Here is a 20,102-nt window from a genome sequence, read left to right as displayed (position 1 = left end):
GCTTCTTCCTGGTGTAATCTCTGCTTAAAGCATTTAAGAAGTTCACCTCACATGCCCCAATTTCCACACCACCACAAAACAAATAAATAAAACTGCATATATGATTATAAAACCAAGGGAATAAACCATGTCTTTGCCAGCAGTGAGAATTATTTACAACCTAAATCTGTTAATGGGCAGAGGATAACAATCTTCTCTGTTGAGTAGTTTAGTAGCTAAGTGAATCTAAAATGCCCTTCAGACACGTTTTAGAAGAGCCCAGAGTTTGGGCCTCAATTTCCTGAGGAAGTACCACTTTGTGATTTCATTGTTTCCCCTTGATCCTGTGTCCTTGTTTTTCTATTATGTATGGTGCAATCCTTTGGATTCACTGGGTCTATAATCTGTGGAATTTTATATGCTTGGATCAAATCTTATTTGTTCTATTCTGAACATATTTAGTTTTAGACTATAAATGACAATTTTCTTATATCCGGATGCAGTTTTCTTATTAACTCTTAAATCTGGGTTTGAAAATTGGCATATTTTTGGTCCCTAGCCATTAAAAGGTTGTGCTGGTGCTACAGTATGGTATTATGTGACAATTGCTGTCTTCTATTGCAAGGTGTCTTCAATACATTTCTGTGCCACACGTGACATATTAGCACCTATTGCTTATTTTAATATCAGCCCTACTTTAGATTGTAGTTGGTTCATACTCAGCATGTTCCTATTACAGCACCTGTGCTCGAGATGCTTTTTATATTCTCATTACTCAGCTCTGCTGCCTTAGACTCTGGTCACCCAAGTGATAGAGGCCTCCGGTGTCATCAAATGGCAGGTTAGCAGTTCTTACAGTCCCTTCAGAGACCAACCCACAACTTTCATTTCCCAGCTCTTCCAGTTGTGTAATGTGTTTCCCTGCAGAACTGCATTCCCCTTTAGTGTTCATGCCATCACAAGGTCTCCTGATACTGGAACATCCGGTAAAGAGTTTGATTTTATTAAGGCTGATTAATCTGGGGTTAGATGCACCTTAAAAGTCCAGGATTACTGCATGCTAAAGACCAATGGTGGGCCAAATGACCCTTTTTTTTTCATTGTATTATTGTAGCTTTCATTCTCAGAAAGCTGGTCTAGGATGATAAATAAGTTGTACTTGTGCCAGAATGAAAATTAAAGCACTGATTATACCAGAGTGTGAGGCTGGTTGTGCTTGTGAGCAGTGACTTAGAAACAGTAGGTGGTAATTGCTGAGGGTAGGGGACACAGTTGTACAACCTACCTGTGTTTTCAGTTTCTGGGTGAATCTTATTTACTTTGTAGGTCAGTTGAGGTTTAAATAGATTTGGTATGGGCCTCTAACCAAAACTGGGCCCAACACATGCCTGCCCATCCCTGAGTGTGAGAGGTAATAAAAAATGGTTTGGTGCAAGGCATAATTGCACCATATACAGTACATGTTATGCAACCCTTTCAGAAATACTCATGGATTCCAGAAAACTGTGCTAACAAATTTCTCAGGTTACCTGGTGGTGTCATGTTCTAGCTTAGACCATGCCAGTCTGATTGTTCAGCAGGTTTTCATGCCTAAAGCGAGCCAGAACACACATTTGACTTGATGTTGACAGCTCCTATTAAGAAAAAGGCTTTCCTCTGAAGAGCATCGGCAGCACACTTAACAGTGGGACAGGTGGAAAAATCCCCTGGATGTGAAATTTGATGTGCCCTGTGATTCATTTGGCTTAAGAATACTGTCTGGGTTCCTTAAAGCCTGCCAATCTTTAGAGTGCTGTCAGTTACACAAACAGCTGTAGGTCCTACATAAAGACAAGCAAAATTTGTTTCATATTAATTTCAGTGCACTGAAAAGCCTTATCCACAGTTACTGTACACTGACAGCAGTAGGCATTTGTTTAAACAAAAGCCTCCTTTGTGTAACATCTAGTGAGCCTGATTTTCCTTTTTACCTATGAAGCCAGTAGCTACATTTGGATCACAATCAACTGTGCTTAAACATGTTTATAGCTATGAGATGTCATTATAAAGCTTGTGAGAAAGATATTTTGGTGCACTGTACATAATCAGCGTAGATGGACTATTATGCACTCATAGAAATGACAGAGAAGCTTGTTGCCTACAAACATATTTTAATAAAATTGGACAATGATATGCAGTTTTATTACAAATTGCAACATCAACAGTATAACAACAATACATAATACAGTAATTCAACATATTGCAATAACAGAAGCAATATCATCTGCAGATAGTATTTCAATACCTAAATGGATTATAAGTTTTAAAAAGAACAGTTTTCTATAAATACAAAACCAGTAAAACCCAAGCTGCTAATATTACAGTAATACAATGGAACTAGCAATGCAGGAACATAATCTAATGTTAAGTATATATATACTACTGTATATCCAACCTTCCATTTTCTAACCACTTCAATTCAGGGTTGCAGGAGAGTCAGAGCCTATCCCAGCAAACAACAGGCGCAAGCCCATCACAGGGAAGACAGACACTCACGCAAGCACTCACACCAGGGCTGGTCTAACAGTATGTCTTAAGACTGTGGGAAGAAACACGAGCACCTGGAGTAAACCCACGTGAACACTAGGAGAACACGTAGACAGTTCCAGAACTGAACCCAGAGCCCCAAGGCAGCAATGCTAACCACTGCTGCTCACAAACATACATGTCATGTCATTTGCCAAACCGCTTTATACCATCCAGGAGCCTACCCGGCAAGCAACGAGCGCAAGGCAGGGTACACCCTGGACGGGGCGCCAGTCCATCACAGGGCAAGTGCAAGCCAATCATACATGGGGACAATTTGGAGACCGCGGGAAAGGCTGAGGGGGAAATTTGGCCCGGACACAGGAATAACTCTCTACTCTTATTGAGAAATGCCCATGGATCCTTAATAACCACTGAGAGTCAGACCTAGGTTTAACTTCTCATCTGAAAGATGGCGCCCACTACAGCATAGTGTCCCCGCCATTATACCAGGGCATTAGGACCCACACAGACTGTGGAGTGAGCGCCCCCCACTGGCCCCACTAACACCACTTCCAGCAATAACCATAGCTTCCCAGGAGGTTTCTCATCCAGGTACTGACCAGGCTCAACCCTGCTTAGCTTCAGTGGGTAGCCAGTTTAGAGCTACAGGGTGATTTTCTGTAGCTGCTGGCTGCAAACATATATAATTACTAAAATTAGTGTGAAATTGAAAAAAAAAATCATTTTTAAATATTAAAAAGTCTTCAATGCAGATTTCAATTTGTGTTACTTTTAAAATGTTTCCCCTCCAGTTCTGCTTGCATGTCCCACCTCAGACCACTTCAACCATTTCGTATGAACAGAATGGCACAGTCATGAGCCTGCTTTCTTCTTTTTCTTCATGGAGACGTTTCTGCTTGGGTTTCATTCTCCCCAGTGAACGATATTATCAGCTTGCAGCAGTGAGGCTAAGTTGTCTGGGGAAAAAAAGGTAAAAGAAGAATGAGCTGAGATAACACCTTCCCACTGACAAACATGGAGAATCAGAGGCGTCAGTGGTGACATGCATGCTTACAATCAAAGAAAGATAAACACAAGTGTCTACTCTGTCACGCACAAATGATCTTGTCTTGTGTAAAAAAAAAACGTTTTGAGGTAGTATCGGCGTAGATAACATCCTGCACTTCCAAGAGGAGGCCATTTAGCACAAATTGCTCACATATGGATTTGTCTTCGTGATGAGTCTTTTACAAACATGAACTGCTTTGCTTGATGTGATGTTTTGGTTCATTTCTCAAACCTTGATGGATTATTTGCATGCAGGACAAAAAAGAAAGCTGTGCAAAATAGAAACGTCCTATCAACACAATAAGACTTGTTAAGTTCTTGAATCATATAGCATATATGTTCTTTAAAGAGCTGCTGAAGTTATTGCAGAACAATAATAACAGTAATCTGTAGAGGCAATGAGCCTTGAAGAATGCATTTGGGATAAATGTAACAACCTGAGCTAATACTTTGGTGTGTGTCTCTGTGCGAATTCACAACGTGGGGGTGTGTATGTGTGTGATTGGACGCTTGCATGGCGGGTGAAATGCATCCTCAGTTGTTCCCAGTCCAGAAGAGACGGCACCTGTGATTAAAACCAAACACTGTCTGCTAAAAGGGTTTGTGACTCATTTCCTCAGTGCTTTCACAGGATGCATTTGGAGATTATGTTCATCTGGACTCGATAAGTAACGTTTCAGTCTGAGAAAAGAACCGGCTTTACCTCAGTGAAAATAAAACCATTCTCCGACACACCACTCCTGGGTAACCACCTGGACAATAAAGCTTGCCTACTACAGTTAAACACACCATATACATTTACCAACTGCACAAAGTTTTAAAAATGTGTTTAAAATTGTCTTCTTTAAAATATTTTAAACTACTACTGTGTTAGAGCCTTAAGCATACATCAATGATTGAAGGAAAAAAGTGATTTTGCTAAGTGACATTTACCCTGCATGTGTTCAATGTTTTCTCTTTTTTTGCTGTCTTTGATTTGTGTTATTTATTGATTGGTTAATTGAAGAGGCTGCAGTTTATGCTCTGTGATTTTCAAAATAAGAAATATGATTTTCAGTTTCAACATCACATTTGCAGGCATGCCGTTGAGAAAACTAACAGAGAAGGCTGTTCAGGATTGGTCATTTTTGTACATGAGTTTAGGTTTCAACTGTGTTAGTCCCAGTTATGTGCTGTGCAATTTACTATGTTTACCCTATTTAAGTTAACATTTCTTTCCTTTAAGCTACAGTACATATTGGCGCATTCTATATCCATTTCAAAAACACCCGAAAGAAAAAAAGGGTCCTCTGGGCAGCACTTGATATTTAACAAGGTACTGAACTATAATTCAAAGTAATACAAAACCCACATGCTGAGCCCAAAATAAACTCAAAGGTGCTCTAGAGTCACACAGCTCAAACTGTCTTAGGAAACAAAAACATTTACTGAGACACGTGGCTAAAATGATACTCTTTCCTTCCAGCTAGGCTGTTACTACTGCATTATGGGGGCTTTCAGGAGCCCCTTTTAAAACCAAAGCAAACTGAGTGCCGATCAAACTACTACTAGAAAGTTCAACCCTGAAATTAAAATCTCCTGCCACGACCTCTTTCACCATCTGTCTTCTATGTAAACCTTTTGTTTTTCCTTCTGGAGTTTCTGTGTTTTTATAAACTTTTTGGGGGGTTCTTTTGGCCTGGTTCAGTATATTCAGGTGGTGGAAGAGAAGCAGAGATGCTTTCGTATTGAGCAGTAAACATATGGAAAGTTCTTCTTCTCATTCATCCTCTGCCCTACCATCTGTGCATGGGAATGGACAGTATGGTAAATGAAGTTGATTTGGAAAACAATTCTGCGAAAAAAAAGAGTTGTTTAAGGTGTACTGTATATACATCATGTTTTACTGGGCTGTTAAACATAATAGAGAAAGCTATCATTAGAGCAAGTAATTATATTTAATAATCACTTGTTCAGAAACATTCTTATTTCTATGTGTGATCTTATTATGTTTGTTGTTTTCTGCCTTTTCCCCTAATAATTTCTAATTTCGCCTGACATTGTTTTGCATGGTCATTCAGTATCTTTCACTTCAGCCTGATGCTCAGGCTAGTTCTGCACATTGGGGGTTTTCAGAAACAACAGGCAGTAGAAACAGGCTGAGAACTTTTCTTCAAGATGGTTAATAAGTGATAGTCTTGAATGCCAGTGTCTAGATATTAATGACATGAGTAGATGTCAGCTTGTCTTACATGTAATGGTGTAAAATGTTCCAAAAACATTAAGTGCCAGAAATGCTCAGAATCCTGTTTTGTGCTCCTTTTTAATTCTTTTTTAATAGCGAAGGTACAGTTTTTTCCATGCCCAAATGAAAGCTGCAACTCTCGGATTTCTAAAAGAAAATATCTGAACTAGGACCACTTTTTATTTACAACATCACTGCACTGACATGCACAAAAAACAGAAGCATTATGTTTCATTTTGCCTCTGCTTGTGCAAACAGTTGAAACGTTTTTAGTTAACACGCCTTTTTTGTAACATGCTACACAGCATCAGTAGGAAAAATGATATAATCGATCAAATAAATCTTTCCCTTTAATGCTTTAGATTTATTGATTGGAGATATTCATTGTCAAGATGATTTTAAAGACAGCAGGAGGCCTTCATATTATAGGGGTACAAAACATGTGGTTGGGATTACACTTCATAGTAAAAGAGTATCATAGTATACTAATAATAATAATAATAATATATATTATTACATTATATATTATTATAATATTGCATCAGGCTTTGTTTGAATCCCACCAATCTCTGGATGCCCATATTTCGGCACATTCAGGATGCATATCAGATGGATGGCATAAGTGACCTGGTGGGTACCTTTTTGTAGAGCAGTCTTCACTTTGTGATTTTGTTTATTTTATAGCATTTATAAATGTGTTAAAAATAAAAAGGCATAACAGAAACTTGACATACTGCGAAGACATTTCTAACCCATTACCATTGGGTCCTTCCTTTCAGTGGTTCCCAACCCTGGTCCCGGAGACACACTGTGTTTACTGTTTTTTCTTTCCAGCTTAGCTCCAAATCTTCACTGCTAATTGATGCAAAGGAACAGGTAAAGGTTTATTCCATGCTGAAAGGAGAAGAAAAAAAATACAATGTTTCAGCTGTGGAGACTTCTTCAGGTGGGTACCTGATACCTGAAGAAGGCTCTAACAGCCAAAAAACGTGTTTCTTTTCTTCTCTTGTCTCTTGTTCCTTTGCAGCCTACGCATGCTGACGCAGCTACAGTACCTACATGAACTGCTTATTGATGACTTAAAGGATCTGCTCACTTGATTAGGATTTAGACTTTTTTTCATTCATGAGTGTCAAAAACACTCTAATTCAAGGATACTTTTTTCAACAGCATCAGCATAAAGACCTTTATGCAGCCTCTCCTTGCTTTCTGTTGTTTCTGACTAAACAGCTCTTAGTAGATGATCAACTGCTAACTGCTAATAAACACAGGTGGGAATGACACTGTATCAGACTTTCCCATAAGTGAGTGTTTTCTTCTGCAGTTTGTTACTTTTCAGAAACACACCTGAGTTAGGCCCAAAATAGAGAACTGAAATCAGTTTGTCTTTAAAAACTCAACGGGAGCAAATACCAGAAGACAGTGTTTCTCTAGCAACAGAGTTGGGAACCACTGCTCTATATATAGACAGGTTCTAAAAACTATTTACACACTAACATTTGAATTCATAATGGAGCCACTGTAATGTTTTTTAAAATTTCCATGCACAAGTCAGAATAAGAAAAAATAACATTTGTGTAGTCTTATTATACTGTCAGTCTGTTTTAGGCATGTCATGTCCTCCTGTTTAGAAATGGCAAGAATGGAATCTCAGATTTCATTATTCTAAGCACAACAAATCATAGTGTAACCACTCCAGTCAAAAATGATTACAATCGCTAAATCCCTTTGCGCTAGCAGTTGTGTGTCTGGTACCTATTCTGTTTCACATTCCATTATGCTGTGCCTCATTCTCTCAGGTGCTTTCCTGGTGTCAGGGGTAAGGGATAGCTCTCCTTAATCACTTAGCTATTATAACTCAAATTAAATAACAGCTAACTTTTCCACTTTGAATTTGAAAGTCCATAGCAAAGGCTTAGTGCTACAGTGTTCCCATTAAAACAGAGTACCAACTGTTTCAGCTCTTAGGACACTCATTCAAAACTAGCTAATACACAGTAAAAATGTGTCCACAAATTTAGGATACTGTAGTTCTAAGTGGTTCCAAAAGCTTCTCAAGTTTTTTCAATTATTCTGTGCTTTGATGCTCAGAAAAGGCGGGTAAATTATTTGTGGCTACACGCAGAATGCGCAAGTGATGAAAAAAATCTAGCTCTGATCCTTCTGCTAACCCATTAGTCTTAGTCTGTTTATCGACTGCAATCCGAATACACAGAAAACCCACTTGAAAAACAGAGGAAGGAGGTACAAGAGACATAAATCTATCCAGAAAAGGCTATGTTCAGGGTTGGCTACAAATGATTTGGGTTCTGTATGAGGGCACTTACTTCGAATTTCCCAAAGGAAATGTAGGCAGCTCTATAAAAAAGATTTTAGTCTGAAACTGAGACAAATCTATGCAGGGTGAAATAAAGGATTGTTTTAGAATGTGACCTTTTGCACTTCTGTACCTGCTACATAATGTTGACAATGTAGCTCAGATCATTCCTTCAGCACATACCTGAAATCAAGCCTTGAATAAGAATGTGTTTCAGAATATGCTGAAACAGCACATAGCTGATATCCGCATTTTCAGCTGTGAAGCAGTGGTTGATTTCAGTATGTGACATTATTTACCTTCATATATTTTGGGGGATTTCGAATGCTCCTTTCTTTTTTTAGGAAAACCCCACAATGTTATTTCAAAATTACAAAGGTGAGAATGTGCTACATAATGCTATCCAGTTACACAAGCATATATACAATAGTCTCCACTGCTTTGACAGCCAAATTCACCAGCTTATTAGCAGATCAATTTTTCATCTGGAGCTTCTGCACATCGCAGAACCACCTACTTTTGTAGAATTAAGGGACAGCTAAGAAATGTGAACATTTTTATACTGACTTATGCACACTTCGGCAAATACTAAATGCATTTACTCCTGTCTAGTCAAAATCAAAATTTAACTATGCAAGATCATATGTTCAGTGTTCACGGAGATGGGCTAAGTGTTATCTGCTTTGTTAAAATAGCATATAACCGCAAAAGGCTAAACAAAATACAGTTAACAGAATATATACATTTTTCTTTTCAAGTGGAAAAAATAATCACCAGGATTGCAATTGCACTTTTTTCAATTTAAGATTTTTTAATACCCATTTTCTGTGTGAAAAAAGAAATGACACAGATGTTAATAACTGGATGTTCTATTTAACAAAGGCACATTTTGTTCACTTTTTATTTTTAGGGTGAATCTGACACAAAACTCACTTGAGAAGTGCTAGTTTTCCAATCCCCTCTCCCTTCTGGCTACTCCACTGCCACCCATCAAGAACTGGATAATGTCTGGAGTGACTGATGTCTTGTGGCATGGAAGGAAACTAGCCTGAAATAAGAGCGACTGCATCTTTAAATACATGCATTCGCAGCAAGTACTTTGGTCTAAGATATCAAACATTTGGCGGCAGACCAATGGAGACATAACCTCATAAATTACCGGCTGAAAGAAACACAAGCGAGGCATAAATCTCTGTGCTTCTCCTTAGTCTCAGTTGAAGTCAATTCTTCTGTTTCATTACACACATATGCTGAACTCATTCCACCAAATTAATAAAAAAAATATCAAAGCACGATAACTGTAAGTTTATGTTTAACATCCAATTGTAAATTTTAGCAACTCTTTTGAAATCACACAGTGCAAATATCCTGTGCATGACAACGGCTAACTACATGCATGCCAAAGCCTTAAAATTATCTAATTGAATTAGCACAAATTAGTCATTATTACCCCAAATAATGTTTCTGATCCCAGGTTGATTGGAACGATTAAGTGAGTAATTTCTTTGTTTGAAGTAAAAACAGAAGGCTCAAAGGTTTCTATTACAGGCTAAATATTTGTGGAGAACCCCATCAGCAGGTAGACATAACAAACGCAATCAGCTATGTGTACAGCTTTGAGTGAGGAGAAAAAAACAGGTTGGAGAACAGGGATCTACAGCGTACCTAAAACGCTGGGGGTGAGGAGTGTGTACTAAAGGGAAAAAAGAAATTCTGACAGGAGAGATCAGCTACAGTATAATAATGTTTCTTTATTAGCCCTATACAATTTCTTACATTAGGAATTAGTCTTTTTGCATACCCCAGCTTTTCTCCATGGAGACACAGACAGGGAGAGAAGCTTGGGCTCAGAGCACAGGGTCAGCCATTGTATGGCACCCCTGGAGCAGTTAGGGTTAAGGGCCTTGCTTAGGGGCCCAACAGAGTAGCATTCCTCTGCCAGCTACAGGATTTGAACCAGCAACCTTCCAGTCACAGGTGCAGATCCTTAGCCACAGAGCCACTGCTCCGCCCTGATATGTTGACTGAGCCACAAAGAAACAGTTCCTTTATTGGTTGAAGAGAGTATGGAAATGTATACAGAGAAGGGAACCTGAAGAGATTGGTGGTAGGACAATTTGCAAGGTTTTTTTTCTGTCACTGTGCCTTTGGGAGAGCAATTTTCTTACTGTGACAAGCTTCAGGAACTCCCGCAGTGCAATCTGCAGTTGAAAATGATATTCATGGATGAGGCAATATTGACACAGACTGTCTTATAAGGCAGGTAGTAATGGAAAGTTATGCAGTACTGTGCTGTTCAGATAATTGTTTTACCTATTTCTGCTTGTATGTTAAAATGAGTTAGATACTGTAAATAGGGTTGTTTTTACACAATAACTAATACCTGCTTTCACCCTGTGTGTAAAATATCCCCTTATACTCTTAATAAATATTAAGTTGAACAGGTATAATTGAGCTTGTACTTGTGAGAATAAAATGTGTTTTCAGTTTTGTCCAGCATGTAGTCCTTAATTATCTCAGGTACTGATTTTGGAACTGATCATTGCAAAAAGTTTGAAAAAGAATTGAAAAAAAGTTTCACAATTTTTTTAAGTGATATTCACAGATAAATCTGCTGATGTATTAAACGAAACAAAATGCCACCTTCTTGTGTTCAATCCAGAATGGGTTGAGTCTTTCAAAAGAGGAATTGCCCAACAGCACCACCCACAAAAGGGATTAAAATAACATATTGTGAAATATTTCACTTCAACGTGATTCATTTTACTGTTTTTGAATTACTTAATTTACTGTGATGGGACCAAGCACAACAAGCATGTAGATTAAATTAAAAAGAAAAGGAATGTATCACATTGTTAATGAAAGGCCTACTCAGTCATGGATCTGTTATTGTTTTAAGTATTTCACTGAAATCATTCATTTTCAAATTCCTGTAATGCTTTATAAACAAGGAAGAAAAGGAAGAATGATTATAACAAATGAAAATTCAGCTTCGACAAAGAAATCCTAGATGTGTAATAACCCTTTTAGTGTGAGTATATATTGTCGTGACTATTAAGCATTTCTTTTTTTAAACACCCATACATTTTTCCCCTGAAACTGGGACATGGCCTGTCATGTCTGTTATGGTAATCCAGTTAGAATAAATAGCATTTAACAGTGATGTTGTTCTTGGCAGGTGAAAAAGTTCCTATTCATGAAACAGCTGTCGTGGGTGAAGATGTTGGTACGGTACTATCACGCTATCGACCCCAGCCAGCATGGTAAACTGGCTAATTTCTTTGGGTCTAACAGCTGTTATTCTTCTTATGACCTGCTCCTGCCATCTTCTGACACTAAAATTTAGTTTTATGAGACAATAACGTTTTTTTTCCTTTATGAGCAAGACTGCAGGGCAATAAATCACGCTTAAGAAGGTGCCAGTATGTTCACACACACCATTTGTAGATGGGACCTCATAACATGTTGGGTTTGAATTTCTAAGTTCTGAGCGTTATTGGCATTTGTCGGTTTAGGTTACCAAAGAACAGAATCAAAACCAGCCTTCATGAATGCCATGTTAATGTCTCACGCAGGGACAAAGTTATTTTCATCTGCTTATTGCAGCTGCCTTTCAACTCTTAAAGTTCCCGCAATATCTGAGCATCTGTTGCTTTGCCTGGGAGGTATACAGGAGAATGAAGGCAAGGCTGGTGGTTGAAACACACTTTGCGTGTTGGGATGGATACTTCAGAGTGCTCACAACTGGCTAACAGGATCCATGTCCTAATTCCAATGGAAGCTGAAAATCTGTGGTTTACACTTTCTGATTTTAGAAAAGAAATCCCAGATGTATGGAAAATAAAGAGGCATTGCTTATGTTATTGATGTTTCTTGATCCTTTGGCATATCCCTTGTTGTTTTCTCAAACAGACTTGAGGGACATTTCTGCATGTACTGTATAAGGGTTATGATCACTCAATATCCATACCTCTCAATAGGGTTACATTGCCACAGCTTCAGCATATCATTGGACTGGGGAGAGTTAAGGAGCAGTGAATGTACTTTTGTCTGTTCATGTCAGATGTCTGAATTCTGTTAGCTTAGTTAATGTGGATACTTGGCTGTGTGGCCACCCTCAGGCATTGCAGCCTTGCTTTGTGCCTAAATCAAGATAAAATAAAGAACATTTCTTCTTCCAGTTTTTCTGGAAGGGTTGTGAATTGAGAAGCAGAACTAGTGATTTAGGTAGTTTTTGTGACATAAAGCTCTGTGTGCTTGTACTAATTAGACGTGCTCCTCTTGAGCCCAGCGTATGCCCAGTGTATAGCCTTTCTGTGTTCTGGTGCAGACAAACAGTCCTTCTTTTATTCACCTCAGCAGGTGATGTGTCCAGTGCTCCTGCCCAGCCCACCCTTGAGAGCAATACAAGCTGTAACCCAATATCCAGTGTTCTGGGACACACTTGCCAAGTGTGTGGAAGGGAATCCTGTGAATCCTGCATAACGGGAATTGGCAGGATGATCAAAGTGCGCTGCTGTCCCTGGTAACAAATATTGATTTCCTGTCAGGCAGCGAGACACTGGTATGTAGATTACCAAACTTGTTGAGATAGTTTCATGCTCTGAAGGGATTAAGAGGAAAATTTTTAAATGCTTGTATTGTACCTTTATGTTTAGTTTTCAAACACAGCTTGAGATTTCTGTTCTGATTTTCCATCTGAATTATGCGTGAGATTTCTGGACTTGGCCTACGAGTCTAGCAACATGTTCAATGAGAAGAGTAAAGACGTGGATATAAAAAGTATTTCCCTGAAACATGTGAAAAACCATATTAAAATATCAAGTTGTTCAATGAGACAAGAGAGTAAGATATACAGCTTTTTGCAAAGAAGTGTTTAAATCTGATACTTTGTCAGCTGTTTTGTCATTTATTAAATAATTGCCTTTCGGGTCCAAAGAAAATATTAATCAGTTCCTAGAATGAGGCAAATTCTCAAGACATCTCTGCAGAATGTTAACAATATGATTAATCAGTATTCTGCACAGTCCTACAGAGGAAACTATAGCAATAATGCTGAGAACCTAGCCTGAATTCATCAACAAAAAGCGTAAGGTTCTATACATCCATAAAATGAAAAGTGGAGAAAAAAGATTAACTTTCCTCCGTGTGATAAGCACTAATTTATCACTGTGCTTTCCAAAACTATTTTTGGCGAAAAAAGTTGAAGGTTGTATGTGGTCTTATTATTTGAAATAGGTGTAGATAGAATTACAAAAGCCATGATAAACCCTTTTCTTCAGTGTGTTATGGTTTTCTTTCTGAACTGTTCTGATAAAGTGCCTATCTACATTCCAAGATGTACTGCGATATTTCCAAACAAAGGATGGAGCTGTATGTTATCATTATTGTTGACGCCATAGGGTCCGGAGCAGTAAAAACTATCTTGATGCCATATCGTATGGTTTACAATGGTGAAAAGGAACAGTATTTGATACAGATCAGCAGAGAGTTCAAACAAACTTGCAAAGGCTCCATAAGGGTGGTGTTATAAAGAAAATGTTGCTACAGCAACACGTTTTTACCATTCTTTGCTGGTTCCTTCAGCTCTGCCAAGATTAGTGATTAAGATGTGTAAGAAAACAGCAGTGTCATATGTGCTACTGTATATACATGCAATTACATTTTCTGATGGTCAGTGTGCGAAACTGAGGCAATACTATCCGAAGGTCACCCTTCTGTGAACCCAGGTATTCCAAGCATTCAAACAATTGTCACCTACGAATGCCTCATCTCCTAAATGTCTCTTTAGGGCATTTTGGAATACGAGTTATGTTATTGGATTCAGGGTACAGAAGGAAAAGACAAAGGTGAAAAGAAAAATCTAGTAAATATTTATTTGAATTTGCTTCATATTCAAAAAAAGAAAGTGAATAGATTATTCCAATGCGGCATTCATTTCATAAGGGAATTCAATTCTCAGTGTTCCTTGAGGCTATGATTTAGAAGCACATTTTTTTTTAATTTCCATTAACATGCTCTTAATACATGTCAGTTAAATAACTTCTGGTTACATATATATATATATTCTCCCTGAAGAGCAATTAACTGCATCATTTTGAAACATTAAAACACAGTATGAGGAAAAGAACTAAAAGTGGCCTGTTAAAGGCAGGTTATTTAATAAATTAAAAATGTAAATTCTAACATACCGACAGTATAATACTAAACATAAAGTAGACCTTACCGATTTAGTTCGGAGAATGGCCGAGCACATTAATCAGTAAAATAAAATTGTGTGGAAAAAAAGGATATTAAGGGCTGATCAAGATTAATGCAAAATAATTAAATATATCTTGTAATTTTATTTTTGCTCTTTTTTCTATGTTGTATAATATAGAAGTGCTTAATAATCCAACACTGTATCCTGAAATAATGTGCTTTTAATCTGTCTGTACAACCCTGGATGTTTTTACCCAGTAATACATCATTTAAGCATATGAATATTGATGGTTAAATACACAAATTTATGCCATTTCTTATTTATAATATGAAAGACAGATGTACATTTTTAGAAAAAGCTTTGTACCATCCTGTATTTTTATGGTTTTAATAACCTTTATTTGCTGTATGAGTATGAAACTGCAAAACAATTATCTGCACCTTCCAATACAGACATCTGGTATTGTACCCATTACTTATGTTTTATTTTATTTGGCAAACTTAACGGCTCCACGGCTGAAACGTTGTGTTTTTTTCTTCTTTTTTTCAGCATGGAATAAACCTATTACTTGTTCCTTTGCAAACTAACAGACTGACTACTAAAATAAGGATATGTTGTAGTAAGAGTGAGCATACATCTGATAAATTGATTAATCCCATACCTGTCATATTTAACTATAGTTTGGAAAGGTTGTTTTTCAGGGTTGAGTTTCAGTTACTTTCTTTCTGCAAGAGCTTCATAAAGCTCTTATTATATTGTTTATAAAGTATATCAAAAATAAAAAGCATCAGAATATCCTTATTATCTTTAATATATAAAAATACTGACATTAAAAAAAGGACTTTTAAACATATAAGATATTAGAGGTGGAATATATTCATGAGTTAACTTTATTAATTAAGGGTTTCACACCAGTTGTGAATTGTTTTCAAGTATTTATGAGTCCAGGACTGGTTTCAAAGTTGAGATGTTCATAGCAGGCTCGTGATATACAGGTGTGGTCCATATGATTCTTGTAGATCTATAATCCCTGAGATATTCTTCAAAATATGAATCAGTAAAAGCAAAATATTTGCTTCTTCATCAAAACAAGTCATGAAGGAGCAGAAGCTCTAATGAAAATACACACTTCTCCACATTGTTGGTAAACTACTGTACCACACAAGCACATTAATACATTTTATCTTTCATTTGCCTTTAAAATTGATTGTATATGTCCCTGGCTCTTGACTGTTAGATACTGTACTGTGTGTAGTAACAAATGTTATTATGCATAAAATGTTCCGGAACACTGAGAACTTACGGCAGAGGCTATTTTCTGTAAACAGAACACAAGATGGCTTTATCAAAGAACTCCTCTTTAGGATGTAATTTCAGATAAGGGGGCTCTTCTTTACACAATGGGTTGTAGGAGTCTAGAATAAGCTACCCAGCCGTGATGTTGAGGCCGTGGTTTCTTTGGAGAGACAGCTTTGTGAGATCCTTGGATCAGTTAACTATTTGGTTGAATGGCCTCTTATTTTTGACTTCTTATGTTCTGCCTCCTTGTGGATTACACTGACCAGTTTATCTGTTCACTTTGGAACTGGGAACACTTTTTCGTCAAACTCTTTTCATTTTGCCTTTTTTTCCCAGACATAAAGAACTGTTAACTCAGAAAAGTTGTTCTAGTTTCCCTTTGGTGTTGTTTGGACATGCTATGATGCTGTTCCTTAGGATTGCTTATCTCAATCAATCAATCTCAGTATAACTGAAGTATAACCTGGTGTTTTTACACCACACATTTTACTTTTCTTTGCCCATGTTCTCCCAGAGTTTGTGCAATGCATTACCTTTGACTTTCTGTTTTATCAGGTTATTACCATTATTGCATTGTGCTATGCTATAATTACTGTTTTTACTAATTTATGATACCATATAGGGGTTGCCCCATTCCTCTGGAACTTGGTTTTAAAATTAGACAGAAACTAATTTGCTCTTTGACGCTTAACACTGAGGAAACTGCATACAGTACATGACTGAATTGTCTTGTATGGCTTTAGATTCCTTTTAACTCCTCAGCAGTGATTCTACCGAAAAAGGCAATGTTCTTACTCCCTGGAATGGCGGCTTTTTCGTGTCGTTTTGTTCCTGGCTGACACTGCAGACACTTGTTTCTTTGAGGGGTTGAACTGTGAATCCATAGCACCTGGAATTCTTACAGTCTTCACGACTGCCTCCCCATGGTTCGGACTCGGCGCCCTCGAGGCTCGGAGGTGACACGCATGTGACCCGTCGACATGGGAGCTGGAGCTGGAAGGTGACATCGGTGCTGTTCTGACGCACTGGAGCGGCGCGCTCCGATGGACACGGGTTTTGCAAAGCGCACCTCGGAGGGGGTGAAGGCTGTAGAGTCCCGCAGTAGGTCAGGCTTTCCCTGCAGCTTTCCAAACGTCCCAGATCCTTTATTCCGGGCACATCCACAGGCTCCATCAGCAGCCTGTTGTCCTGGAGTGGTGGATGTTCGTTATGGCACTGCTCTGACCCGGACAACACCAGCTCTTGGGCTAAGCAGCACTGCAACCCACACTCCAGTAGTATGGGACTGGTTTTCAGAAAAGGCAAGTAAGCGTCTTGTATTGGCCCTTGAAATGTGCAGCACCTGGTTACAGGACCTGGCAACAGAGGTCCAAGCATTTTCAGTCCAGACAGGTCTTCCAGTTCTTTTTGCCTGACTTCTCTTTCTAACATGATGCCCTCCAGCTCCTTATCTGCAAAAGCCCGTCTCTTCCTCATCCTTTCGCTCAGGGCGGGGTAGGGCGTCGTCTTTGCCCACACGGAGTCTTCTAAAACAGCAGGCTTGTATCCTGAAGGGAACGAGCAGGTTCATGTTTTATTCCAACCTTCATCTGGAGGCCTAGATTTAACTTTGAGTAGGTTTGCCCTTCGAAAACCCGAGTAACAATATTTGAAAAAAGATATTTTAATATTATATCATTAAAAATAAAGCTGTAAATACATAAACATGGGACTAACAGCAAGGAAAATCTAATGTCCAACACATTTCAAAAGAACACTTTAGACCTTTATACATACACAGGTACTATGTTGTGTATACTGTATATAGGTCAATATAAGTTAAATGTCATAAGCCTGATTTAGCATGAGGATAATGAATATGCTGTCAGAATTATCACTTGTACTAAACAGAAAAAAGGTTTAAGTACAAAATAATGTAAAATGAATTCTTCCATCTACAAACAGCACAATGTGGTTGATATTCCCAATCACTTTTATTGAATCTGTCCTAACATTTACCAAGGTAGCCGGGGTTGGTAACCTTAAATCACACAATAAGAACAGACTGAGCAAGACAGCCAGCAAAATTATTGGTGGACGACACCTACAGCTAACAGACATCTAAACATTAATAGTTCGCAAAACCAATATAATCATTGACTGTCATGACCACCACTTGCACAGTGAATTCGAGCTCCTTCCATTTGGCTGTTGATTTACAGTAAATTACCCAGACTCAAGTGCAACAGAACTAAGTCATCATTTATTCCCACAGCTATTAACCTGCTTAACTTCTACAATTGAATATGTATTTTACTTTATATATTTTTTCTCATCATACACGTTTCTTATTCGTTGAAGGGGTTCATGTTGTGCCAAATGTATTGTGTATTGTATTTTGGCTTTTACCTGCCTGTACAGCAAATTTCCCATCTGGTACAATAAAAAGAATTAAGTTCCCCACATCATAGATAGCTTCCTAAACTTCTTAATACAGCTGACCAGGTACTCTGTTTGGAATATCTATTATCTTAATTTTGTTTACAATTAGCAGTTGACAGCTTTTAAATTAAGCACTCTTAAATGTATTGTACTCATTTTAAAACACAAAAACATAACTGTCCTATCCTAAATGTCACATTATAAACACATTTTACAAAGCTATACCTTCCAGAATACTTTTTGCTAGAAGACTAGGCTCCCTCGTGTAGCGGTGGTAGGGAGGTCTTCTGATTTTGACTCCTCCTGAGACTGCGATTCCATTGGCATCTTTCTTAACCTGAAAAAAACATCCGAGATAAAATTGGATTCTTACCTTAATTTAATTAAAATACAAAACAGCCAGGGATTACCGTTTTTCAGTGTTTTCTGTCACTGAGATGATATTCCAGTAACGGTTTAAAACAAAAACAATGATTTCGCTCGACAATAATACACCTTTTTGGACATACTGTACAGTGTACTCACACTGCACGCAATCGAAGCAACAAAACCTTGGAAATTGAGAGCGCACAGCACGACATGGATTGAAATCGAACTGCTAACCAACTCAAGATACATTGCAGTATCGGCGGACAGCAGTTGTTGTCTGCCACCGATATATAATTCACCATCAGAATCATGCAGTTTGCACGCTTATATGTGCAGAAGCATGAGGCTGTAAACTGTATACATTTATCCAGTCTTAATGCATTATTTATATACTTGTATACTGTAAATATAAATATTTAAATATTATATTAAATATTATGACGATATATAAAAATATTTAGAAATTTTAAAGGAAATTATTTTTACCACATCAAATATCTCTTTAGTTTAAGCATGTAACATTACTGCTGATCACTTCAACAAGTTTACGGTAAAATGAAAATTAATCTTTTGTACTGCTATTTCAACGTGTATTTTAACTCGTTTGAATACGTAGCGTCAGTGGCACGGTTTCACCCGAGAGAAAATGAACCTAATTTTAGTATTAAATAAAGAGGGCACCCACCTCCGTGGCTTGCTGTCTCCTTAGGGCCACCTGCGCTGCCATCACCCGCTGTCGCTCCACGACGAGCAAGCAGTTGGTACACCTGCAGTCCCGCCAGCGACAGAACCGCTTGTGGCCTTTGAGGCAGGACACCACGCCATGGTTCCTGCAACGCGCACACTTGGGGCTGCGCGTCTGGCCGCGCTGCTGCAGCTCGGACACCGGCCTCGCCCCTCGCTCTTGGCCGACGCCGAGTTCCTCCGAGCCTCCCGGGGACAGACACCCATCCACACTTTCTACATCGATGTCTTCATCGCACTCCGGTGTGAGCAAATCGAGCCTTTTCGATTCCTGCTGTGTTTTCAACCCTTTGGACATCTATAATCGGTACCTTTCCGCTACACAGAAATGTATCACATGTAGTTCAGGGAAAGATTTGTTTTAAAAAAAGAAGACGTACTTCGGTACCAGATTCACCTGTTGAACTTTTTTTTACTTTTTACTCATTTTCGTATCAACTTTGCACCCTATTCATTTTCATTCCAAAATTATGTTAAAGCCGTTAAAAACAACGCGCTGTAGTCCTACTCGATCTGTGTCCAAGATGTTCACCAGCTCACACTACAACGCTGCTCCTTTGACATCCCATGGTAATTAAACCAACCCGAGAAATGTACACGCAGGTTTACCTGTGCTAACCGCCTCCTCATTTTACCTCTTATTTCTGTCTTTGCTTTTAATGAGTGTACTGTCTACACCCCAAATAATGTTGGACGTCACTTGTCTTGACATGAAATTTAACCCTTTCTTTCCACGACCCCAAGGACACTCAATAGCCGACATTCACTGTTAAAGACATGAACATCTAGTGCTTTTTTAAGCATGCCGTTCAAACAAATATAAAAACAAACATTAACTTTAGCGTTCCAGATTTTGCTGGACCTACATATACAGTAAAGTAGTTGAATGGGACGAAGGTAAGTACAGCGGATTCAAGGAATTAATTGCATGGTAAACACTAATCTCACCCGAGAGTGCATCATTACGGACT

The 20,102-nt window shown here is 38.3% G+C and overlaps 1 protein-coding gene across 1 annotated transcript; it reads right to left on the bottom strand.

Moving 5' to 3' along the window:
• Positions 1–13,980: 13,980 nt before the first annotated feature.
• On the bottom strand, positions 13,981–19,980 carry dmrt2b (doublesex and mab-3 related transcription factor 2b). Its single transcript, XM_006634912.3, has 3 exons — positions 19,073–19,980; positions 18,244–18,355; positions 13,981–17,144 (listed from the first exon to the last, which is right to left on the bottom strand). Exons 1-3 carry the CDS (start codon positions 19,427–19,429, stop codon positions 16,348–16,350), a joined length of 1,266 nt encoding a protein of 421 aa, XP_006634975.2. The 5' UTR covers positions 19,430–19,980; the 3' UTR covers positions 13,981–16,347.
• Between the last annotated feature and the right edge of the window lie 122 nt (positions 19,981–20,102).

Source organism: Lepisosteus oculatus, chromosome 9 (assembly GCF_040954835.1).
Source record: "Lepisosteus oculatus isolate fLepOcu1 chromosome 9, fLepOcu1.hap2, whole genome shotgun sequence".
Lineage (NCBI taxonomy): Eukaryota > Metazoa > Chordata > Actinopteri > Semionotiformes > Lepisosteidae > Lepisosteus > Lepisosteus oculatus.
Note: the sequence above shows the minus strand (reverse complement) of the source record. Positions and strands in the feature narration are given on the sequence as shown.

Coding starts and splice junctions, on each gene's coding strand:
- dmrt2b (XM_006634912.3), bottom strand. CDS start 19,429: ATGTCCAAAGGGTTGAAAACACAGCAGGAATCGAAAAGGCTCGATTTG. Junction 18,356..19,072: donor GGAGACAGCAAGCCACGGAG/GTGGGTGCCCTC, acceptor TGTTTTTTTCAG/GTTAAGAAAGATGCCAATGG. Junction 17,145..18,243: donor AGCAAAAAGTATTCTGGAAG/GTATAGCTTTGT, acceptor CGTTCCCTTCAG/GATACAAGCCTGCTGTTTTA.